The sequence below is a fragment of the Lampris incognitus genome, chromosome 3 (assembly GCF_029633865.1).
Source record: "Lampris incognitus isolate fLamInc1 chromosome 3, fLamInc1.hap2, whole genome shotgun sequence".
Classification (NCBI taxonomy): domain Eukaryota; kingdom Metazoa; phylum Chordata; class Actinopteri; order Lampriformes; family Lampridae; genus Lampris; species Lampris incognitus.
The window spans coordinates 102,935,939-102,962,773 of NC_079213.1; the positions used below are offsets into that span (position 1 = coordinate 102,935,939).

The 26,835-nt window shown below is 43.8% G+C and overlaps 1 protein-coding gene across 2 annotated transcripts; it reads left to right on the forward strand.

The window, feature by feature from the left end:
* actl6a (actin-like 6A) lies at positions 1–26,726 on the forward strand. Of its 2 annotated transcripts, none has more exons than XM_056276418.1 (14): positions 1–138; positions 853–929; positions 3,375–3,549; positions 5,833–5,933; positions 6,567–6,664; positions 6,884–6,978; positions 9,354–9,475; positions 11,802–11,891; positions 12,525–12,586; positions 13,223–13,337; positions 15,442–15,522; positions 15,627–15,722; positions 22,246–22,332; positions 25,924–26,726. In XM_056276418.1, the coding sequence occupies exons 1-14, from the start codon at positions 114–116 to the stop codon at positions 26,002–26,004; spliced, it is 1,305 nt and encodes a 434-aa protein (XP_056132393.1). In that variant the 5' UTR covers positions 1–113; the 3' UTR covers positions 26,005–26,726. The 2 variants fall into 2 exon arrangements, with proteins under 2 accessions (XP_056132393.1, XP_056132394.1); XM_056276419.1 differs by having other exon boundaries at positions 9,354–9,460.
* The last annotated feature ends 109 nt before the right edge of the window (positions 26,727–26,835 follow it).

The window sequence follows — 26,835 nt, forward strand, 5'->3', positions numbered from 1 at the left end:
TAGGTTGATCCGCGTCCATGAATTTCTTTTGTTGTCGTTAACAGGCTAGCGGTTGTAATTCTACTTTAATATTACTTCTCACCGGGAACAAAAAAGTTGTAACGACTCAGAGGATGAGTGGTGGAGTGTATGGAGGAGGTGAGAGTTAGATTTATGAACCGTGGCAGAAGGAAATTGTTAACCACGTTGTTTCTTTTTGTAGCTCAATTAGCACTTAAACTGGAAGCTAACGTGAGCTGGGTAACTAGGCTAACTGAGAGCTCCGGTGTTTGGTTATCTGCTAGCACACTGCTAGCTTGGGAGCTAGGCTAACTGCTAGCTGGGGAGCTAGGTTAACTGTTTTGCTGTGCTGGCTGACGTTACATCGTCTGCCTGAAGCAGCAATATTGTAACCAAAGTTTACTGTATACAATATATTAGATAAAGTTTAATAAACCGATTGGTCTATTTTGTTAAATTGTCTCTGACAGCAATTTATCTTGTCATCTGACACCGCTAGGCAGCTAGTAACCAAATGAATGAAACAACTTGCGTAGATTTTTTGAGACTGCAGCAGTTGTACGTGCATCCTTTGACAGGGGATGCTGCTTATTGTGATTGTGGAGACATACACATTTATAATGTATATAACACATTTAAAGATAATTATGTCAAATCTGGACGGGCGGGAAATTCGTTTCCTCACATTTTAAAAAACATTGATTAAGGTGTCTCTTCTATCGCTGATACCAATCCAGAAATTACACTCACTCAGTCAAGTGACCCAGTCAGCTCTATTCGTCTGCAGTGCAGTTGATATGAGACAACGGAGCTTTTTGAGTCTGGTTCACAGTGCAACTTTCTCTTCTGCAGATGAGGTAGGAGCCTTGGTGTTCGACATCGGATCGTATTCGGTGCGAGCGGGGTACGCAGGAGAAGATTGTCCCAAGGTAGGAGGATCACTGGAACGACCTGATTAACTGTGTATCTTCTCCTCATAGGTGCATTCTTTTCATTTTCCGTGGGGAGGGGTACAGCAGTGTCAAGAAATTAGGGCTGTCACCCCTTGGGACAGATGGCGTAAATTGAGTTCACATTGCTTTGGAGAGAGAGCTTGCTTTTGATTTGGCTTTGCCTCAGGGGGAGATATTAACACTTTGATGGTAGGTGATCAAATAACAACCCTTCATGATTTTTTTTCTCATGCTGTTATACATGTCTTTCATACATGTCTGTCAACCGACCAATACTCTTGGTTGGTTGACGGACACTCATAACAGCATGATTCAAAATATTGCGTTTTTTTTTTACACTTTTCACAAATGTATTTTCCATAATGTTTGCCATGTACTAGTGGCTGGTTCATGGCCTTTGTTACATGTCTTTCTCTCCCTCAACATTCCCATCCGTTCCCAATGCACAATTTCCAATATAATAAAAAATATATGTGCATGAATATACGTGTTAAAAGGACAGGTTTAGGTGGTTACAATGACAGGATCTAAAATTTGGCATGGGATTAATTTTTGAAGACAATTGCCCACATTACTGACTAGAATCTAGTCTTTAAGTCCACATGCAAAGGTCTTCTTTTAACTGTAAGAGAGAAACTCTCCAACCTAAGCCTGAACGATTCTGATCATTCAGATTTCATTTGTTTTCAAAGTGATAGTATGTTATGATTCTGCTAGACCTTGACCCAATTTACACTTGGTATTATTATGTGTGATCTTTATCCAGATACAATATCCTAAAACTATGCATAATAATGTCATGTCCAAACACATGCATCACACACTATGATTGAAATACGCTAGGATCCTCCAGACCATTCTCAGAGATAGTGATCAAATCTGACTCAGTATTAGCCAGATGTAAATTTTGTGCATACAGTGTGCTTTGCTTAGGGAGAAAGAACTGTCCAGAGGTAGAAATTTTACTCCCACAGCAATTAGGTAAACATAATGTGGCTTGTTCTGAATGTTGCCACTGACTTTGACTCACCCATCTTGCACCGAGGTCATTGTAGTTACATTCACACTTATTGTCTCTAAGTCATTCAAAAAAAATCCTTTTAATTTGAAAAAATCTTGCCATCTACCCATCCACTTGTTTACTTTGAATGGTACATACAAAAGCTAGGCAGTCGAAAACTGCATTTCCCCGCCTGTATTTGATGCACTTTCATTAGATGTTTCGAAAGATTGCTTGTGTTTCCGCCCTTACATGCAAAAGACTTGTTGCACTTATAGCAACGAGCATTGTCAGCATTGACTCTAGTGAAGCATAACCAGACTTTTGACCGTTTAGTTCTCTCTCTGCCATTGTCACTAAGAGCAGGCTCTGTGTGTGTGTGTGTGTGTGTGTGTGTGTGTGTGTGTGTGTGTGTGTGTGTGTGTGTGTGCGTGTAAGTGTGTAAGAGAGCTGGCCCCAACCCTCAGCTCGCACATACGACAGGCTCCGAGAGAGAGAGATCTCTTCTGGATTAGGAATAGTGAAAATGCATCATAGACAAATGTCTTAATGTTATTGCAAATTAGAAACAGAGTTGGTGAGATAAAAGGTGCAGGATAACATTTATGTAGCCTAAATTAATAGGACATTTATTTTATTAATTTCTCCAATACCGATAGCACAACTGTTAACGTCGGAATTTATCAATACTACGGTCTTTTATAATTAGCACTGGTGCCCGTGTAATACCGGGTTTCGGTACCCATCCCTATATCCAGAAACTGGTCACATGATAATACCAGGTGAAATAGCGGTGTAGCTACCTCTGGAAATGGTAGCCATGTGATCAGTATTAAAGAAAACTGCTTTAATCGGCTCTGATGCTGAAATGGTGACAGCGTGTCATTCGGGAATTGACATGGAATGGTTTAACCTCAGTCGGTCTGTCTGGGTTGATTGTTGGAAGGTCTCCTTCATCAAGCATAATTTGCACCGACCTTATCAGAATCAGAACAAAATGAAGTATGACAAGTTTATAAAAGGTAGAAAGTAAAAAAATTTTTCCACCAGGTGTATCATGAAAAGGCTAAAACTAGAAAAGAAACATGAGATAGTGGATCATTACTCTATGGACTCGCCAATACTGTTGGTTAGGGAATTAGGCAATACTGGGTCTTTCAAATCGTTTGGCCGCAGTGTGCCAGTAAAAAGAGAAGTTCTCAAAGTTTTTGCCCTATATTTCAATATCAGCGCCTACTTAATGTTTCATAGACATGGAAATGTATCATGTTTGAGAATCAAACAAGCTTTTGATTGGGTTTTTGTTGACCCTTGTAACAATAATGGGAACTTGGATTTTCGTATGGATGCACCAGGCCCAGCATTAAGCCATAGATGTGCTGATGTGCGTTGTGTCCTGTTGTTTTGTTGGCTGGCCATAGGCGGACTTCCCCACGGTGATAGGTGTAACGCTGGACCGAGAAGATGGCAGCACACCCATGGAGACCGACAGCGACAAGGGCAAGCAGAGTGGCACCACCTACTACATTGACACCAACCAGCTGAGGGTGCCCAGGGAGAATATGGAGGTTATGTCACCTCTCAAAAATGGCATGAGTGAGTGTTCCCCTGCAAAAAAAATAAAAATCAAAGCTGTCTCTTAATTAGACCCTCAGTGGGATATTTCATTGTTTTTACAAACATTTCTGGTGTTTTGATCTCATCTGTGTGACAGTAAGCCCTTCGGGACTACTTTGTAATTTTGGGCTATACAAGTAAACTTGATTTGACAGTAGCCTGCCAACCTAATCTACGTATTCTCTGCTTGACAAAGTACACCACGAAACCTGACGATTTTTTTTTTTTTACTCGAGGAAAATTGCATGCCACATAGGCTGAGCTTGTGAGTATGCGTTTGCCAGAGCGCACTGTTCCATCAGTGGTATGATGGAAGTGTGATCCTGCCTGCTGGCCCAGCTGATGATGCTAATCTGAATCTGGTCCGCAGGAGTTTGGCTGTGTGGCTATTTAAAGAGCAGTGCGACACCAATCTTAATTGCAGCAGAACAGCGGTGCGGGACCGCAGGCCCCCTTGGAGAGCTGACCTGGAACATTGGTGCCGGGCGCTCAAATTATCATCCAAAAAAGCTCATCACTGCTCTATTTTCTCCACTATCTGACCCAGCGACAGTCATGAAAGGCAGATGACGCTCCATGTGACGTCTGCTTTTCTGTAGGCCTGTGCCTATGAGGCCAAGGTCTGTTGTTGCTTTGTTTGTGTAGTAAGAACCAGTGTGATGCAGAGCCGTACAATCTGCATGAAAGAAAGGTATTGAGGTGCCTTTTGTGAACTGCAAGCTACTTATATACAGTGCATCCGGAAAGTATTCACACCCCTTCACTTTCCCCACATTTTGTTATGTTACAGCCTTATTCCAAAATGGATTAAATTCCTTTTTTTTTCTCATCAATCTACACACAATACCTCATAATGTCAAAGTGAAAAAGGATTTGTAGAAATTTTTGCAAATTTATTAAAAATAAAAAACTGAAATATTGCATGTACATAAGTATTCACACCCTTTGCTATGACACTCAAAATTGAGCTCAGGTTCATCCTGTTTCCACTGATCATCCTTGAGATGTTTCTACATCTTGATTGGAGTCCACCTGTAGTAAATTCAATTGATCGGACATGATTTGGAAAGAAACACAACTGTCTATATAAGGTCCCACTATTGACAGTGCATGTCAGAGCAGAAACCAAGCCATGAAGTCAAAGGAATTGTCTGTGGACCTCCGAGACAGGATTGTATCGAGGCACAGATCTGGGAAAGGGTACAAAAAAATTTCTACAGCTTTGAAGGTCCCGAAGAGCACAGTGGTCTCCATCATTCGTAAATGGAAGAAGTTTGGATCCACCAGGACTCTCCCTAGAGCTGGCCGCCCAGCCAAACTGAGCAATCGGGGGAGAAGGGCCTTGGTCAGGGAGGTGACCAAGAACCCGATGGTCACTCTGGCAGAGCTCCAGCGTTCCTCTGTGGAGATGGGAGAACCTTCCAGAAGGACAACCATCTCTGCAGCACTCCACCAATCAGGCCTTTATGGTGGAATAAGGCTGTAACATAACAAAATGTGGGGAAAGTGAAGGGGTGTGAATACTTTCGGGATGCACTGTATATGGATGTAACCGTGTTAGATTTGGTTGCTGGGTTTAATCACTGCTGAGAAAACTGACTACTGCACTTAACAGGAAAATGTCTTTGATTTGGCTCTTCAGTGAAAGCACAAAATTAAAAAAAAGAAGATTAAACATAGATATGACTATCTATATCTATCTATCTATCTATCTATCTATCTATCTATCTATCTATCTATCTATCTATCTATCTATCTATCTATCTATCTATCTATCTATCTATCTATCTATCTATCTATCTTTCTCTCTTTCTCTCTTTCTCTCTTTCTTTCTTTCTTTCTTTCTTTGAGACAGCACAAGCCTGTTTCATGCCATAAGCAGTCATCAGCTATAGTGGCAGAAACAGGCTTATACTCTCTCATAAAGAATTTACTTGACTCACTGGATTTTATATATATATATATATATATATATATATATATATATATATATATATATATATATATATATCCATTATCCAAACTGTTTATCCTGTTGTCAGGGTCGCATCTCAGCAGTCACTGGGGGGCAGGCGGGAGATGCCCTGGACAGGCCACCAGGCCATCACAGGGCATATATAGTATATTGCTTATGGCATGAAACAGGCTATTACTGTCTCATAAAGAATTTACTTGACTCACTGGATTTTATATATAAATGTTACACCCAATGCACATAAAAAAAGATTACCCCATCTTTGTTTTCTACTCCAACCTGTATAGTTGAAGACTGGGACAGTTTTCAGGCCATTTTAGATCACACCTACAAGATGCACTTCAAGTCCGAGCCCAGCCTTCACCCAGTGCTCATGTCAGAGGCATCGGTGAGTTTTGTTTTTGTATTTTTTTATATTTTTGGTGTGTTTATAGGTCACCTTAGCCTAATAGTGGTAAAGTTTGTCTTTGACTAGTAATGTTTGTTTTAGACCGGCCATAAATGAACACAGTATAGGCTGATCTTTGCAAAGCTGATTCACTATTAATAGAGTGTTGGCCTTTTACTGGTTGTAGTTCATTATCATTACCGTCAATAAAAAGAAAAAGCTTTGTGTGTCAGCTTTACATACTTGGTGATTCCTGCAGAGTAAAATTGGCACTGCAAAAGGCTGGAATATCTGGCTCAAATGGAGTAATCTATTTTCTTTCAGTCAAAGATACCCAGACACACAGTAACTTGTCCTTTGGTAAATTTGTGTAAACTCACCTTTGAGGGATGTTGACACCCTCTTTGACTATACAACATTGAAAAATTCGAATCCCAGATATTTTCCTGGATGTGCCAGATTCTTCTTTTTTTTTAATCACACCAGTTTATGACCCAGAAGGCTGAAAATCGTGTTTTTCCCTGGAATTGAACTTAACTTCTTGGGAAGGAGAAGGATTTGTCTAGAGGATTGATTTTTAGATATTGCTCTGGTGTGTTGAGTGTGAGCTAACTTGTGTTTTATGTTCTGCAGTGGAACACGCGAGCCAAGCGCGAGAAGCTGACGGAGCTTATGTTTGAGCATTACAACATTCCCGCCTTCTTCCTCTGCAAAACAGCCGTGTTGTCCTCGTATCCTTCTCAGCCTTATGCCCTCCATCTCTATCACTATGCAAAATGACCATATACATATACACATTTATGAGGGGTTCTGCACTGGCATGCTATTTGATATTGAGCACAGGTGTATCAGGTTCCTTTGTGCAGGTGTTTATGTATCCAAACTGTTTTGCATACTTGATATCTGATCACTGTAAAACTGTATAACTTCCTTTACTCTGAGTTCCTCAGCTTTGCCAACGGTCGGTCCACAGGCTTGGTCTTGGACAGTGGCGCCACACACACCACAGCCATTCCAGTGCATGACGGTTACGTCCTGCAACAAGGTGAGCATCATCCACCATTCCTTCATGGGTCACACGATAGATGGATATCTATCATGTGGTGTCTGTTGACCTCATACACAAGGGAGGGATTTGTAAGTGCTAAGGAGGACTGATATACATTTTATATGCAACTTGAAATGAAAGTGGACTTTTTTTTTTTACTTTGTCAGCTCATTTCCCCAGTCATATGCACATATTCAACAACTTGTGTCCAAAAAAAAAAAACACCCATAAAAATTCAGTTTTACGTATTTTACATCAAAATCCATCCATTATCCAAACCGCTTATCCTGCTCTCAGGGTCACGGGTATGCTAGAGCCTATCCCAGCAGTTATTGGGCGGCAGGCGGAGAGACACCCAGGACAGGCCGCCAGGCCATCACAGGGCCGACACACACACACACACACACACACACAAACACATTCACAGATCAAAATCTAATCATTTTAACTTCCTCTAAAACAGCCAAGTTTTTGTGATTGCATGACCAAGTCCAAGCGAGAAGACGAGCGACATTCCAGCCAATAATGTCATCAAATGTTTTACACCACTGAATCAAATCACATCCCTCCCTTTGTCCCGCCCTAATATCCTGTTTTACTTGGAAATAGGTCACATTACGGTAGTGAAGCTCCCCTAAGTAATGACACAATGTCGCCATCTGCTGACTGGGTCAATTCTCTCAACCACGTTGGGTTTTATTGCCTTCATGGTGACACATTTCCTAGACGCACGATAAGCAATGTTTTTCTTGGCAAAACTGAACCAAATGAATTTCAGTAATATTTTATTCCACATCCTCACTAAAGTTCAGAGTCATTCTTATCTGCTTATCATTGAAAGTCATAGTGTCAGGTTTTTCAAATTACTCGTGCGTCTCTCCTGAATGGAGCCCACCCCAAATTTAAACACTCTCAATTGATGATGTAATCAAATCGGACTGTAGAGTTTGAATGTCACAAGCTTCAGTTACACTGTACTTCCTCGCTGCAATTAATCTGCGTAGAACGCTTAGGAGCAGGAAGATGTAACAGGATACATGGCATGAGGTTTGTCATCGTACCATCAAACTATCAGCTCTTTTTTTAAGAGGGGGATTTTGGGGCAGTATTTTCCGGAAATGGCAGCCGCAGTGGCTCGACCTCTGTTGCTCGGCTTTCTGCCGCGGTGCCATTTGACTCCGAGCTGCAGTGAAACACAAGGCAGGAGCGCCTAAAACAGACTTATTCATGGGATAGGGGGAAACTCTCACCCAGAAATCAATGAAGTAACTTTAGTTGGTCCATTTTGAGGAAAATGCTAAGTTGGAGTGTTCTATTTATGAAGCGGGTACCTTGAGGACAAGTTTATTCAGGACATTATTCATCTTTTCTAAGCGTGACGTGAAATTATTATGACTGCTGTTTGTCATATGCATAATGAGTACTCAGTCTCAATCACAATCATTTTCATAGACCTATATGTTTGATTTAGTGGGTTGGTGACATATCATGTTAAACAACAAAAGTTATGTCTGCGGGTGGGAAGCCAGATGTGGGTATGTGTCCCAGTCACTGCACTAGCGCCTCCTCTGGTCGGTCGGGGCGCCTGTTCGAGGGGGAGGGGGAACTGGGGGGGAATAGCGTGATCCTCCCACGCGATATGTCCCCCTGGTGAAACTCCTCACTGTCAGGTGAAAAGAGGCGGTGGGTGACTCCACATGTATCGGAGGAGGCATGTGGTAGTCTGCAGCCCTGCCTGGATCAGCAGAGGGGTGGAGCAGCGACCGGGACTGCTCGGAAGAGTGGGGTAATTGTCCAGGTACAATTGGGGAGAAAAAGGGGGAATCCCCCCTCCAAAACCCCCCCCCAAAAAAACAACAAAGTTATGAAGGTAATCTTTTAAAAATGAAGCTGCAAATAAGTAAGAATGACAAGATTAGAGATTCAAATCAGACTGCAGAGCCACATCCTACCTTGTAGGTTTCAGAAAAAAATTAAATGAATTCAAAATTTGGGAAACGGGCTCTCCTCCCCAATATGCAGATGATGTAAAAGTCAAAGACATGCATGTTGGGGTTAATACTCCTGTCTCTGCCCCTGACCAAGGGAATAGGAAAGAAGAACTGGAGTTGGTCCCGGGCGCTGCACTGCGGCTGCCCACTACTCAGAGCTACACAGCTAGGATGGGTTAAATGCAGAAGAGCAATTTCCCCAAGGGGATTAATAAAAGTATATCTTATCTTTAGATCATTTTTGAAGAAACTAAAACTATCAACTGGTTTTATTTTCTACGCCAACCTCTTCAGTTAAAAACCAATAAAGATTACTTTACTTTGTCACCGTTTACCCACCGCTATTACTAGCATGATTTTCTCTTGTCTTTTCTTTTTCAGGCATTGTCAAGTCCCCCCTGGCCGGGGACTTCATGAGCATGCAGTGTCGAGAGCTGTTCCAGGAGTTGAACGTTGAAATCGTCCCTCCTTATATGATTGCATCAAAGGTGAGACCTGCTAAAGTAAGTCAAATGAGTCATTACTGGGATTTTATTTTACATCCCTCTGGTGATGGTGGTGAGGTGGACTCTTACATACTAGTAAGTATTGTAAGAACACTAGTTAGTCTTATTTTGTGTAGACCTGGTTTTATCTGCCCACGTGGTGATCTGCTATGACTGTGAACAATGAGCTTTCGCCTTGAGTTGTTTCATTCATTTCAGACTTCTGTCACCCTTGGATCAGATAGTATTTGTAGATAGACCTTACCTTTTTAACCCTTGAGTCTACTTGACATCCCAGATGTGGGGGGGGGGTTTACCTAATTGGGGCAGGGTAGATACTGTGAGGTCAATTGTTCACAAAAAAATAGGATGTTCAATTTAATTTTAAGTATTTTTTTCTGTCAATTTTCAGTATGTCATTATGTCAATCCAAGTTTCAACCATTCATTGCACTTCCCTATGTGGCAAACACCACCAAACTGATGCTATAGGCTAGGGCTGGGAAATCTCAACAAAATCACATATCACAATATGACCGAATACCTCCATATTGATATTGTGGGGATATTTTGTGGAAGTCTGTTGGTGTTTTCATAAGATATTTACACAGCAGGATCATTAGTAATGTGGCTATGATGACCAAGCAGGTGGAGACATTCATTGTTCATTTTACTAAAACAGTCGAATAAGTTCAGAAAATGGTCTCACTTTACTGTGATGCAGCCTTTAAGACCAGGCAATGACAAGATTTATGTTATATCACCATATTACCCCAACCACAATCCCACAACTCATCTAGTCTCATATCAGGATATCCATATTATATGGATATATTACCTCACTATACTCTAGGCAGATTAAAAGAAATGGTTCAGAGTTATTTACTGGGGGAAGGATGCTGAATATGGAGCTGCCAGGGAAGAGGAAAAGAGGAAGGCCAAAGAGGAGGTTTATGGCTGTGGTGAGGGAGGACATGCAGGTGGCTGGCGTGACAGAGGAAGATGCAGAGGACAGGAAGAGATGGAAATGGATGCTCTGCTGTGGTGACCCCTAACGGAGCAGCCGAAAGTAGTAGTACTAGTAGTAGGTTAAGAGTTATGTACAAATGCTATTTGACCCGTCACTGTTATTAAACTCTGATAAAAAGATTAGAAAAATTGTAATGATATAATTTGTTATTTGGGCCTCATCATTGAAAGAGCATATACCTCATCATAGATCCATGTCTAAACTAGGATAAGCGTTTTGGATAGTGGATGGATGGATGATCTAAAAGATTTTTTGGTTTTTCAGTGTTGGCTTGTTCTGTTAGTGGCTATCTCAACTCTTTATTGTCAAGCAGGCCACTTTTCTCAGGGTTTAACAACTTCATGAAGTTTGTGTGATTGTTGAAATTTCTGTAATTACTCTGTAATGCTCACAGACAGGCGTAAAGTCTGTTAACTGCTATTCGGCCTTACGCCGCAAGAAACTGGACAGACTGCTGTATCTGTACATACTGTCTGTTTTTCCCCCATACCACAGGCAAGATGATTTTAAGGGAGTCATAAGAAGATTTAGGGGATGTGAAAGAACATTTAATTATTTTTTTCCTCGCTTTTTCTCCCAAATTGTATTTTGCCAATTACCCCACTATTCCGAGGCGTCCCGGTCGCTGCTTCACCCCCTCTGTGGATCCGGGCAGGGCTGCAGACTACCACATGCCTCCTCCGATACATGTGGCGTCGCCAGCCGTTTCTTTTCACCTGACAGTGAGGAGTTTCACCAGGGGGACATATCGCGTGGGAGGATCACGCTATTCCCCCCCAGTTCCCCCTCCCCCTCGAACAGGCGCCCCGACCGACCAGAGGAGGCGCTAGTGCAGTGACTGGGACACATACCCACATCTGGCTTCCCACCCGCAGACACGGCCAATTATGTTTGTAGGGATGCCCAACCAAGCTGGAGGTAACACGGGGATTCGAACCTTGCGATCCCCATGTTGGTAGGCAACAGGATAGACCGCCACGCTACCCGGATGCCCGAAAGACAATATTTCCGATTTAAGAACATAGTATTCTGTCTCTAACCTTTGTAATAAATGCTTTTCTCTTAGGAAATAATATTTTTAATTCTCAAAGCTCACTAGAATAGCATGAAAATGGGATTTAAAAAGTACTGTTTGGTATAAATGGTATCTGTTCAACCATTCCATGTATGTGTGCCTGTTAGTGTTTGTGGGTCACCAGTGGGAGTGATTGAGGTAATAAGCGGTCATGACCCAGAAACATTTAGAAACACTTCTCCATGCTGTCATGGCCTTTCTCTTGGACCAGTCAGTTAACCAGGGGGTTTTTCATTGCAGGACGCCGTGCGTGAAGGAGCTCCAGCGAGCTGGAAGAAGAAGGAGAAACTACCTCAAGTCACACGCTCCTGGCACAACTACATGTGTAATGTAAGAGACTTGAATATGGCTCTGTACTAAAGATGTACGCCACATAATTTGTTTATAACATGTCAATCAAATCCTTAGCTATCTTTTTTGATACTTGATATGACTGGCATATTTAAATGGCGATAGGCATGGACGCAAGTCAATGAATGCTGGGATGGTATCCAGCGCTTTACCTGTGCCCCCGTCCGTAAGGTTAGTGATTGTGTCAGGAAGGGTATCCGGCGTAAAATTTTGCCAAATCAGTATGCGGATTGACAAGACCATACCGGATCGGTCGAGGCCCACATTAACAATGGCCAGCATTGGTGCTGTACCCTCACAGGGTCCTGATGAAAACTGCAAAATCCGCTGTGGCGACCCCTGAAAAACAGGGAAAAAGGTGAAAGAAGATCATGTTCATGAACACTTGTGTAGTTTCTCATTTTAATGGTTACTGTCCTAGGGACTCAATCAGAAAAAATGTTACATACAGGGGACAGAGTTTTATGTCTTCACCATAATAGTCAAATGTGGAATAACAAGAAATATAGTGGCAGTATTGACCCAGGTTGGTTGAATACTTTTTCTGTTTTTTTCCAGTAGTTTAAGCGTTTAATGGGTTTTGTTGACGTGTGTCTTCTTTACTGTCTGCAGACTGTGATCCAAGACTTCCAGGCCTCGGTACTGCAAGTGTCCGATTCGCCATATGATGAGCAGTAAGGCACACACACACACAGGCAAATGCAAAAAAACACAGAAAATTTTACAATATCAGCTTTATTACCAAGAATTTGAATTTTGAAATACAAGATAATAAAACACCCTGAGTATCTCTTAAATCACATTTGTTAGAATCATTTCGTTTAATCAGATCAAACGGTTTTAACATTCTTCCACTTAAAGCAGCTTTTCGCTTTGGTGGAGCTTTTTTACAATAGCATACATACCTCAATTTGAGTGTCGTGAAAGGTTGGGGACCCGTAGTTTGTTTGATTTGACATCCCGCTCTGAAAAAAATTAAACTTCAGACATCTGGAAACATGGCATAGCAGACCTAAGTAATTTAATTTCTTTGTATGTCCAAATATGAAATGTTCATATTGCACATGTTGCACATGGTAATTTTTCTGTTATTCATTCATTGATAGAGTTGTAGGAGGGAAAAAAGGTGCTCGATTTTTTTTTTTAGTGATGAAAACATTGGGGCTTGTATTGATGGTTACAGCTATTTCTGTAAGGGTGTAGATGCTAAAATTTGAACATCTTCTATTTGGGTAAAATATCACACCAAATCCACAATCTAGCACTGAGCAGTAAAAATCATGCTCTGTAACCCACCTTCATTTCCACAGGGTAGCTGCCCAGATGCCCACGGTGCATTACGAGCTGCCCAACGGCTACAACTGTGACTTTGGGGCAGAGAGACTGAAGATTCCTGAAGGGCTGTTTGACCCGTCCAACGCCAAGGTGAAAGACTTGAAATATTCAGAAGGGGCTGTTGCAAAATACCCCCCCCCCCTTTTTCTCCCAATTGTACTTGGCCAATTATTCTATTTTTCCGAGCTGTCCCGGTCGCTGCTCCACCTCCTCTGCCGATCCGGGGAGGGCTGCAGACTACCACATGCTTCCTCCGATACATGTGGAGTCACCAGCTGCTTCTTTTCACCTGACAGTAGGAGTTTCGCCAGGCGGACGTAGCACGTGGGAGGCTCACGCTGCCCCCCCCCCCCCCCCGAACAGGCGCCCTGACTGACCAGAGGAGACGCTAGTGTAGCGGCCAGGACACATACCCACATCCAGCTTCCAACCCACAGACAAGGTCAATTGTGTCTGTAGGGACGCCCGACCAAGCCGGAGGTAACACGGGGATTCGAACCGGAAATCGCTGTGTTTGTAAGCAATGGAATAGACCGCTACACTACCCGGATGCCTGCAAAGTGCTCTTTTTGCAGAATTTTTGTTGTGGGCTAATGAAGTCAATAAGGTAAGGGGAATCAAATCAATTAGCTAGGGTTTAAAATCTGTGAGATTCATGAAAGAAAAAAAAGAATGGGGCATCCGGGTGGCGTGGCGGTCTATTCCATTGCCTACCAACACAGGGATCTTCGGTTTGAACCCCCATTTTACCTCTGGCTTTGTTGGGCGTCCTTACGGACACCGTTGGCTGTGTCTGCGGGTGGGAAGCCGGATGTGGGTATGGTTCCTGGTCGCTGCACTAGTGCCTTCTCTGGTTGGGTCGGGGCGCCTATTCGAGGGGGAACTGGGGGGAATAGCATGATCCTCCCACGCTCTATGTCCCCCTGGTGAAACTCCTCAGTGTCAGGTGAAAAGCAGTTGGCAACTCCATCCATCAGAGGGGGCATGTGGTAGTCTGCGGCCCTCCCCGGATCGGTGGAGGGGGTGGAGCAGTGACCAGGATGGCTTGGAAGAGTGGGGTAATTGGCCGGATACAATTGGGGAGAAAAAAAAAGGGGGGGGGGGACTAATCAAATTGTTAGTTTATACACAGAGAATATGTAATATTTGTAACACCTGGCATTTCTGGGAAATGTGCGAAAAGATTTAAATTGGCTGAAAGCTGTGGACCTACATTTATTTTTAGCAAGTAAAAATAAATAAGAGGGTGGCATAGTGGGGCAGCATGGTGGCACAGTTGGGGCTGCATGGTCATCTCACAGCAAGCTGTGGACCTACATTTATTTTTAGCAAGTAAAAATAAATAAGAGGGTGGCATAGTGGGGCAGCATGGTGGCACAGTTGGGGCTGCATGGTCATCTCACAGCAAGCTGTGGACCTACATATATTTTTAGCAAGTAAAAATAAATAAGAGGGTGGCATAGTGGGGCAGCATGGTGGCACAGTTGGGGCTGCATGGTAATCTCACAGCAAGCTGTGGACCTACATTTATTTTTACCTGCTAAAACCACCCCAGTCCCATGACTGGAGTGGTTTTAGCAGGTAAAAATAAACAAGAGGGCAGCACGGTTGTCTCACAGCAAGAAAGTCCAGGGTTCGAACCCCAGGGTTGTCCAACCTTAGGGGTCATCCCAGGTCGTCCTCTGTGTGGTGTTTGCATGTTCTCCCTGTGTCTGCGTGGGTCTCCTCTGGGTGCTCCAGTTTCCTCCCACAGTCCAAAGACATGTAGGTCAGGTGAATCGGCCATACTAAATTGTCCCTAGGTGTGAATGTGTACGCCTTGTGATGGACTGGCGGCCTGTCCAGGGTGTCTCCCCGCCTGCCACCCAGTGACTGCTGGGATGGGCTCCAGCATCCCACAACCCTAATTGGAATAAGCGGCTTGGATAACGGATGGATGGAAAATAAACAACAGGAGACGTTGAACTCAAAAAGATAGAATAAAAAAACAAAAACAAATTTTATGCCTTGAAAAATGTGATACATGGATTGTGCTGAAATATTAGTTCGGTGTTCCACTGTGATTTAAACTAATTGTGTATCATAATTATTGTTCTCAGGTGTGGTGATCTTAAATACAACAAGGCATCCACGGTCCTTTACAGCGAATTTATTTGTCCTATCGTGTTGTCCATGTATCTTCTGACCTCCACAGGGTCTGTCTGGTAACACCATGTTAGGAGTCGGCCATGTTGTGACCACCAGCGTGGGAATGTGTGACATCGACATCCGGCCGGTAACTTATCAGGACTTTCACAAACTCTGACATATTGTTCTCATGATTTCAGCTGTGTTGTTGACCTCTGTGTTGTGTCTCATGACCTCTGTGTTGAATCCCAGGGTCTGTATGGCAGTGTGGTTGTGACAGGAGGGAACACACTCATCCAGGGATTCACCGACCGACTCAACAGGGAACTCTCACAGAAGACCCCGCCCGTGAGTACTGCTCAGTGTACTGCCACTTACCTTTTCTTTAAACACATCGAGGTCAAGCAAAAGGTTTTACAAAAAGACAAAAGATTGAATTTGACATGATGAGTATTATGTAGCTGGCTAATAACACTATGGTGTAAACAATTTCACACACGATGCAGGGACCACAACGCACACACGGCTGTTCATTTCCATGCTTTACTAGGAACTCTTCTTCTGTTGGTTACAACCAAGACAACAGCAATATAGAATACAGGTGCCACCTAGTGGTCACTGGTAGAATAGCCTCATCCATACATAACATCTCCTCCCAACTAAAATATGTTGTACATCAACAATGCAAAAATCACTTCCCGGAACAAAGATTAAGTTACAAAGGCGTAATGTTACTTCCCAAAAGTACATTCAAAACAATGTTATTTTCCGGTATACATTCAGACCCCGTATTTGTTTCCCAATATTTTTATACTCAAAAGTCTCTTTACCACATTATCAATGTGTTTACTCAGCAGAGTAACGTGCAGGTGGTTTAGTATGTCTCACCGGATAGCGCGAGTGTCTTAACAGTCTCCGCTATCTTAGTAGGTCCAGCACCAGCTGGTTCACTGGAGTGAGGTGTCTCCGTGGGCTCGATAGCCACTGGAACTGGAATAGTGTTCTCATTAGTGTGAGATGCAGGGGTACCGAGGTGACGTGTAGTACCACCAGCACTACGTTGAGGTGACATAGGGAAGCTGGTAGGAAGTTGGACTGCAGAGCTGGCAGCGTTCGTGTGTGCCTGCTTTGTTCGAGTCAACATCTGATCCACATGGCGTTTCCACACTCCCTGTGCTCCCACCTTGACCTCGTATGACACTGGTCCCGTTTGAGTCATTATAACTCCTTGTGTCCACTTTTCCTCCCCCTTCCGGTAATCACGAACAAGGACAGACTCACCGACTGCAAAGTGTCTGGCCTTGGAGTGTTGTTGACGGCGTTGCTGCTGTCAGTCTTGAGAGCGATGAACAACCCCAGCCACACTGGGTTTGAGAAAGTCCAGTCGAGTGCGTAGCATGCGCCTTGTGAACAGCATAGCCGGCGGTTCCTTTGTTGTGGCGTGCGGGGTGTTGCGATACGTCAACAGGAATGTGTCGAGCCGCTGTTGCACTGGTGCGGTGCCCCTGGAGGATTTGAGGGCGTGTTTGAAAGTCTGTACAAAGCGCTCGGCCAGGCCGTTCGTAGCAGGGTGATACTGCGCTGAGCGAATGTGCTTGACTCCATTGGCTTTCAGGAATGTGGCGAATTCCTCAGAACAGAACTGGGGTCCATTGTCACTTACAAGAATGTGAGGAAGGCCGTGGCGACTGAAAAGGCCCCTCAGTACTGTGATGGTCTTGCTTGCTGTGGTGCTATCCATGATTTGCACCTCGGGCCATTTAGAATGAGCATCTACTACCACAAGATACATGTGTCCTTCAAATGGACCAGCAAAGTCCACGTGAATCCTTTCCCAAGGACTGGAAGGCCACATCCATGGATGTAGAGGGGCAAGACTCGGTTCTTTCTGACTACGCTGGCATGAGTGGCAGGATTTGGCCTGGAGCTCGATCTGAGAGTCAATACCTGGCCACCAGACATACGACCGTGCCAAGCTTTTCATCCTCACTACCCCTGGGTGTGCTGTATGTAGCTCGTTGAGCACCCGGGGCCGTAGCTTGGGTGGCACTACCACTCGTGTGCCCCACATGAGGCATCCCTGTTGGATTGTGAGGTCATTTTGACGAGTCAGGAAAACAGACAGTTCAGTATCTGTGTTTTTCGTGTTTGGAAAATGTCCAGTAGTGACCATCTCTAGTACGCGACAGTGTAGGGTCAGATCTAATGTTGTTTCGGATATCAGTGGTACTGATTGGTAGTGTGTCTAACTGTGACATGTAAAACACATCTACGGTGTCTATCTTGTCATCGTGAGTGTCCGGAAGTGGCAACCTTGACAGTCCATCTGCATTAGTATGTGCTGAAGCCTTACGATACTCTATAGTGTAATCATGCGCTGACAAGAGGAGCGCCCAGCGCTGCATGCAGGCTGCGGCCATCGACGGCGTACTCCTCACTGGACTGAGAATGGAGGTCAGCGGGCGATGGTCTGTGAGTAGAGTGAACTTGTTACCAGAGATACTGGTGAAACTTACGTATGCCAAAGACTATCCCCAGCGCCTCTCGCTCAATCTGGGCGTAGTTCTGCTCCGCTTTGCTGAGTGTTCTTGACGCATAAGCGATAGGTTTCTCTACACCATCAGGCATGACGTGAGAGAGTACAGCCCCTACCCCGTAGGGTGAAGCGTCACAGGCTAGACGAAGGGGCAGCTCAGGGTTGTAGTGGGTTAGCACCTTCTGAGATACCATGAGCTCTTTCACTTTTCGGAACGCTGCCTCACAAGCTGTAGTCCACTGCCATTTCTTCCCTTTGTGCAGCAGTGCGTTCAGTGGTTGCAGGATGGTTGCCAGGTCCGGGATGAAACGTCCATAGTAGTTTATCATTCCGAGGAGCGAGCGTAGTTGGCTAACGTTGGTGGGTGCCGGTGCCTCCACAACAGCGCGTTCCTTCTCTGGCGACTTGTGGAGCCCGGCAGCATCGATGATATGACCTAGATACTCTACTAGAGCTGTGAACGAATGCCAAAAATAGGCCTCGAACGAATAACGAATATTACACACTGAGGTTCGAATGGCATTCGAATACCTTGAATTTGCATATCACCCCCAAAAATCAATACAGAGAGAGTAAGTCTATTGTAGCCCGTGTTTTTATTAACAGCATATTTATGACAACATACAACTCCAGCACATTGTCCGCACATATTAGTCCAAAAACTGTTGTTGAGCCCCCCTAAACATAAAATAAATCTGACTAGGAAAAGGCCAGATGATGTTAACTAGGGCCTACTCTAAGTAACATACAAGTAAAATAAATCTGACTAGGAAAAGGCCAGATGGTGTTAACGAATTTACCGTAAGTAACATAGGCATAGTAAATTATCCATGACCCACGGGGCTTAAAAAAATAAAATCAAGAGTCCTACTCACTGTAGTAGTATAAGAAGTTGTGCTAATAGTGGTTTGCGAGAAAAACCAAAGCGTCCACGTGTTCAGACTCGAGAGCGCTCCTTTTTTTGGTGACTATGTTTCCCGCATCAGAAAAGACACGCTCAGAGCGCACGGATGTCCCTGGCACGGCGAGGTATCTCTGAGCCATCTTCCCGAGGTGTGGATATTTTCCGGTGGTGCGGTAGGACAGTTCTGTCTTGCATATTTTGCAAACAACTTTGTCACGGGTTCTCTCTTCGATTTTCCCATTAACAGCCCAAAACCCAAAGAATTTCCATACGTAACTTCTCAGATGTTGTGGAGTATGAATGACTCTCGCAGGAGATGTGCTAGTGCTAGCGCTTGGGTCACAGCCAACGTTCTTCTCGGATTCCGCCATTTCCTGTGTTCTATGAGCCCGCCCGCTCGGCGTGGGAACTGACAAGAGCTTTTTAATTTCCGGTTTTACTACGGATGTCGGCTATGCTTATTTTCATAAAATACGTTTCACGAAACCATCATTTATTTCCATTTAAACGTGTGTGCATTAATAATAATAATATTAATAAGGGGGAAAAATATATTAAAAAAATATATTACAAAAAATCGAATTTCATATTTTCATATTCAAATTCGAATATTATTACCATAATTCGAATGTACATTCGAATTTCAAATGCTATCTGACAGGCCTATACTCTACTGACTCCTGGAAAAACATGCACTTATCCTTTTTGACATGGAGACCATACTCTTCCAGTCTCGTGAGAACGTCGTCCAGGGCTTTCAGGTGGGTCTCTTCATCTGGCCCACTAACCAGAATGTCATCGAGATAACAGTGCGTGAATGGCAATCCAACGAGCACTTGATCCATAGCCTTCTGGAACGCTGGTGCCGACGCAATACCGAAGGGCAAGCGGTTGTAGCAGAAAAGTCCTTTTTGTGTGGAAATAGTCAGTAGCTTCCTCGACTCCTCCACTACTTCCATCTGTAGGTATGCGTTTGACAAGTCCAGTTTACTGAAGCGTTGACCTCCAGCTCGCGATGCAAAGAGATCCTCAATGCGTGGAACAGGATACTTGTCCACACAGAGTGCTTGGTTGAGGGTGACTTTGAAATCATCACAAAGTCTCACCGTGCCATCCTTCTTGTTGACAGGAACTACGGGTGTGGCCCAGTCACTATGCTCCACTGGTGAGATCACGCCAAGGTCAGTGAGGCGGGTCAGTTCAGCCTCTACTTTGGATCTCAGAGCATAGGGCACATTACGTGGTGGGCAGAATTTGGGTATGCTATCAGGTTTAAGAGTCACTCTCGCCTTAATGTCTTTCATTGAACCCAACCCATCCAAGAACACCGCAGATTGCCGCTTTAGTACAGCATCTAAACTGTCTTTCTTTTCAAGTTGTACACCATACACAGTTTTTAAGTCTTTCCAGTTAAGCTTAATAGCTCTCAGCCACTCTCTACCAAATAGTGGAGCTGCATTCACTTTTACAACATACAATGGTAACTCAGCTGTTTGCTTATTCAGGTTTACTTTCACATTAATAACCCCTTCTGGTAACAAATGTTCACCTGTATACGTCCTAAGGACTTACATCAGTAGGCTGCAATGGCACCTTTTTCATTGTACTTTTATACTGTTCCCATGAAATTAAAGATACAGCAGCCCCTGTGTCTAATTCCATTTCAATTTTCTTACCATTTATTTCAGGTAACACAGATATACGTGAATATTTACCCTTACGAAACAGTGCATAACATGGCAATTTGTTATCATTGTCAGATTTAGTCCCTTCGCTTGTACTTTCATTGTCACTGGCCTCCACACAATGCACTTTCTTCTTCTTGTCTCTCCCACTGTGTTTGGATGTGTTGCTTTTGCCTTTAAACTCCGGTTTCCCTTCCCTGTATTTCCTCTCTCTGCCATAGTCATTCTTGGGTTTACTTTTACACATGCGACCAATGTGGCCTTTCCTGCCGCATTGATGGCAGTCTCTATCTTTATACCAACAGTTATCACTACTATGATTTGTCTTTCCACACCGCCTGCATTTGGTATGGGATGTTTGAGAGAGAACGGCATTTACCTTTAACGAGCCGCTCAACTGTTGTGCGTCACGCGCCACTGTTTCTGCTGAAACTGCATAAGTGACCGCTTTCTGAAAGGTCAAATTGTCCTCGGTCAACAGGCGCTTCTGAACCGTTTCACTTTTCATTCCACAAACAAACCTGTCCCGTAGTGCATCCTCTAAGTAGCCACCAAACTCACAATGCTCGGAAAGTCCTTTAAGCACAGCAACATACTGAACCACCGACTCACCGTCCTCCTGATTCCTCTTGTGGAAACGGAATCTCTCTGCTATCACTATCGGTTTGGGGGCGAAATGCCCTTTCAACACCTTTACAATGTCACCATGCGTCTTCTCCCCAGGCTTATCTGGAGCAATCAGACTGCGCAATAATCCGTAGGTCTTTGGCCCTATCACACTCAATAGAACCGGCACCTTCTTAGCATCCCTGATCTCATTAGCCAGGATATAATTCTCAAAACGCTCAATATACGCTGCCCATTGTTCACCGGATTCCTCAAATGGTTCCATACCGCCAATAATTCCCGCCATGATGCGTCCTTCTGGTTCCTTTTCTTCTCCGCTGCCACTGCTCATCATCAGCTAGCAAGTTTAGTCAGTTGGCTAACGCCATCCTAGCATTAGCTACAACTGCGTGGATGACTTCGTCCAAACAAGTAGAAAACTTCCCTTTTCACGGCTACTTTGGTGCCTAAAAGTTTCTACTCCACATCTCGTCGCCAATTTATATTATGTAGCTGGCTAATAACACTATGGTGTAAACAATTTCACACGATGCAGGGACCACAACGCACACGCGGCTGTTCATTTCCATGCTTTACTAGGAACTCTTCTTCTGTTGGTTACAACCCAGACAACAGCAATATAGAATACAGGTGCCACCTAGTGGTCACTGGTAGAATAGCCTCATCCATACATAACAATGAGTGAAAGGGATTATGCCATGGCTGCGTCAAGAGAATAGCCAATCTTCGAAATTTTCAAAACATGTCTAGAAACCTTTTTCATTCGCTGGTCTTTCACTGTTTAACATTTTGTTAAAATATGTTATTGCTTTTGCCATATTTTCACTCTCTTGTTGGTCCTCCTGTTCTAAATAGCTTTTGGACAAAATGGCTTTGTATTTTAAAGTGGTATCTTTTGATGACTTGACTTTAATTCTCAAAGTCCAAACTTGAACGTCATTACAGATAGCAAGGTTGTTATTTTATCCTCTTGGGATGATGGGATTTTTTTTTTGGACACAGAATATTGACCTGTTTTGTTTCTGATTCGGACATTTCCACCTGAAATTTCCCTCCCGTAAAATTCCCACTTGTTATTTTTGCTACAATCATGACATGTTTTCTGTTCATTGTGTGCAGAGCATGAGGCTGAAGCTGATCACCAACAACACGACAGTGGAGCGCCGCTTCAGCGCCTGGATAGGAGGATCCATCCTGGCATCACTAGTAAGGAACACACACAACATTCAAAGCATACAGCAACAGTAGTGTTTTGGCTTACTTTGACATTTTTTATATTGTGTGTGTGTGTGTGGTGTGTGTGTGTACACACACACCACACACACACTGGCAGAAAGTATTCAGACCCTTTCATTTTTTGTATACTTGGTGTTGTTGATTTGATTTTAAATGGATAAAATTGCAATTTTTGCTCATCAGTCTACACTCAATAACCCATAATTCCTCTCACCCTTTTTCGGGTGGTGTGTGTCTTCCTCAAGCTCAGGTCCTCTACCAGAGGCCTGGGAGTCTGAGGGTTCTGCGCATTATCTTAGCTGTTCCTAGGACTGCATTCTTCTGAACAGAGACCTCAGATGATGCTCCTGGAATCTGCTGGAGCCACTCTCCCATTTCGGGGGTCACAGCCCCTAGCGATCCTATTACCACGGGGACTATTGTGGATTTCACCTTCCACATATGATCTAGCTCTTCCCTCAGCCCTTGGTATTTCTCTAGATTCTCATGCTTTTTCTTCCTGATGTTCCCGTCACTCGGGATTGCTACATTGATCACTACTGCTGTCTTCTGTTCCTTGTCGACCACCACAATGTCTGGTTGGTTAGCCAGCACCTGCTTGTCAGTCTGGAACTTGAAGTCCCACAGGATCTTAGCTCTGTCATTCTCAACCACCTTGGCAGTGTCTCCCATTTGGACTTGGGGACTTCCAGTCTGTATTCAGTATAGATATTCCTGTACACTCTCCCAGCCACTTGGTTATGCCTTTCAGTGTATGCTTTCCCAGCTAGCATTTTACACCCTGATATAAAGTGCTGGACTGCTTCAGGGGCGTCTTGGCACAGCCTGCATCTTGGGTCTTGTCTGGTGTGGTAGACCCTTACCTTAACCGATCTGGTCCTGAGTGCCTGTTCTTGTCCTGTCCTTCCGTCCAGCCTTTTCTAGCCACTGGTAGGATGTCTTTTATTAGCTACATCTTCTATCTGTTGATGGTACATCCCATCTGCTTCCGGTGTGGGGCGATGGCGGTGCGAATTCACATTTACAGCGTCCTCACCCAGTACCGGTGTGGGAAGATGGCGGCGTGAACTTACATTTGTGGCGGCCTCACCCAGTATCATCCATGCAGTGTCTTTGTCCATGTCTGTGTCCAAGTTTGTGTCTTAATTTCATGGCTGGGAGAGCTGGCGCTGGAACGGCTGGGAGGGCTTGGTCTGTTGCATCCCGTGGGCCTAGGGACCACGGCCCTGCCTGGAGCTGCGCCCGAAGAGGAGACACTGAGGGCGGTCTGACAAGACGTGGAAGCGGGGCAGGCTAAGCTAACTGTTAGCCCATGCAGACTGACAGTTCCGACAGTCATCCTGGCGTTTGATCTCTTGGACAGTGATATTTTTTTTGGATATGTTGGATATATGTGTTTTTGTAGTTTGGATATATGTGTTGCACTGCTGTGGGCTGGGGGAAACAATATTTCGTTTAATTTCATGTAAGCAAATGCATGAAATGGAATTAGGAATCAGTAACACTTTGTCATTTCATTTGATGTACTTGCATACATGAAATGAAACGAAATGCTGTTTACCCCAGCCCACAGCAGTGCAACACAAAGACAAAAACATATATCCAAACTACAACACATATATCCAAACTACAAAAACACATCCAAAAACTACAAGAACATGCATATCCAAACTATAACACATATGTCCAAACTAAAAAAAAAAAAAAAAATCACTGTCCAAGGGGACGAACACCAGCCCGGATGACTGTCGGAACTGCCGGTCTGCACGGGCTAGCAGTTAGTTTAGCCTGCCCCGCTCTCCCAGCTGATCCAGCGCCAGCTGTCAGATGAAGACAAAACTTAAGACGCAGACGTGGACAAAGACGCTGCGTGGATGCTACTGGGTGAGGCAGCCGCAAATACAAATTTGCACTGCCATCTTCCCATGAAGAAGAAATGACAAATATTCCTGATTCCACGGAGGGGCTTGATCTTCCATGATGCCGCCTCTTATATATATGCACCGGATAACTCCAAAGTTTGCAGGCCTTATAGTTTTATCCTTTTATCCACAGCACCTGTGCATTCAAGCTGGGGGGTGGGGTGGGGGAATTTGTTCCAGCAGGTTGCGGGCGGGTCAGGTTTATGCAAAGAAAAGTGTAGGTTTTTATTATCAACATATAGATAAATCTTCATTAACATATATTTTGACTCCCTGTTCAAACTAGCATTCCTCCCTATCAAGGATGTGCACATCCTTGAAAGAATGGAAAAGGATAAGCATCGGCTTTGTGTTGATGCAGTTGCCCACTGGGGACCAGGGGTTCGCGCCTCGATCTCGTCAGATCCGACTATGGCTGGACTCAGTGAAGCAGCAATAATTGGCAGCGCTGTCTTCGGGAGGGGGACGGAGTTGGCTTGTGTTTGTCACATGAATGCGTCTCTTTGTGTGTGGGGGAAAAGCAGTGGTTCGGCCTGGATTCACCTTGTCACGAAAGTGGTGAGGCTTCTCCTTTGAGACTGCCGGCCTGAGAGATGCAGTTGGGGAATGCATGCAGTACGAGGGTGGGTGTTTAAGCTAGAATAGGATCGATTGGCCACTAAATTGGGAGAAAAGGGGAAAAATCAGAAATAAATTTAGTAAAAAAAATAAAAGCATGGAAAAGGAATCTCAAACGCACGTGTGTTGTGCATCTAGAGGCTGCTTAGGCAGGCTGAGACAGGTCATGATAAATTATCATAATGAAAACCCTTACACGTTAACACTAGAACGACCAAAGCAATTTGCAAATGAAACCGATCATTGTTGTTGGTGGGTATCCCACTGTATTGTTTACATGAGTGGGGATACCTGCAGTCAGTTCAGACTGAAGAGATCACTTTAGTTGAGTGATGAACGTTTCTCTCAATAAACGTTGTATCCAGACAAACTGATTCGCCTTTCTGTGATTTCCTTACCTGTACTACTGAGGATGCATAAAGACATTCTTTCGACCAGTTTGGTCCCACAATAACTCAAAAGGCCCACAATATGTTCATAGTTTCAGCCCAACTTTGCAATCGACAAAATTCACTGATCAGACACAAATAAGCATTTCTCATATGTATGTGCATATATGTATTTAGGTTATATGTTTGTGTCTGTATGTTTATGCCGGCAAGTCGTACTGTTGTTCCTACAAGGTCAACAAAATGTACCACATAGTTTAATTCTGTCGTCTGTAAACATGTTTTATGTCTGTTATTATAAAGGCCCATCTAGGGACAGGCAATTGTTGTGAAATTCACTATGTATACTGCTTCAGTCCCTATCAAATACACATTAAATAAACCAGGAAGTTTTTCTGTGTGTCAATAAGATCTGATCTGGTTGCCTAAGCCTGTGATGTAGTCTACTGTTCATGGTAGTCCACAACAAGCTACATTTACAAGCAGGAAAAAAAAGAAAAGAAAAATCAAAGCACTTGGGGAAAAGCGGGTTTGAAATAGCGGATCATAGATCTGCTGCGGGTTTGGCTACGAACAGGTCCATGTGTAAACAGAATCGCAGAGCTTTCACTTACAAGAAACTTGTTTTCCAGGGAACTTTCCAGCAGATGTGGATCTCCAAACAGGAGTACGAGGAAGGAGGGAAGCAGTGTGTGGACAGGAAGTGCCCGTGATTTGACCGCCAGATGGCCCCCCCATCACACCCCAAAACCCGTCTTCACCATATCCCCCAACGTCAACTTTAGTTCACCTCTCGGAAAAAAAACCTGGACTCAGGAACATCCACGCAAGATTGCTGTTGAGTTTGTTTTTGTTTTCTTTTGTTTTGTTTTTTTACTGAACTGTTGAGCTTGTTTGTCTTTTTTGATTTTAGGGTGACAGCTCAAACCAGATGACTAACACGAAGTGTGTTGTTGTGGAGAATTGGGGTTAAGTTCCCTCATGTCGCCACAGTCAGTTCACTGCCTTAATAACCTTATATGTTTAGTGTTGTGTCAAAACCTTGTGCGCTCTAATAGGTTGTTCATGAATTCATGGAAAATAATGCCCGTGTTGATTTGAAACTTGACCCAGCTTCACTTCATTTACATGTGGCTGACAACTGGGTTTGATTATCATTTAAAAAGAAAAAAAAAAGAGATATACGGCAAAACTGACCACACAGTGTCTGAAGGACCCTGGTGAGATTCTGCAAGTGTTTTGTGGATTTACTTTGTACACGGGGGGGGGGGGGGGGTTATTCGTCTTTAAGTCTCTTACAATGCAGAATAAGCTCATCTTTGGCAGACAGTCGTCTTTCCATGTTCATGAGGATGAGAACGCCACTTCAGATAGTATATTTAATTTTCACTTCTCAGTGGCAACATGCTGTGTTTTGAAAATAAAGACCTTTTTCAAGTGTTTTTCTTATTGCTTTGTGATGCTCTGCCTCACTGAAAGAAATGAATACTGACTCATCCGTTTACACATTTTACTTTTCTTTCGTAAATGAAATGAGAGAACCT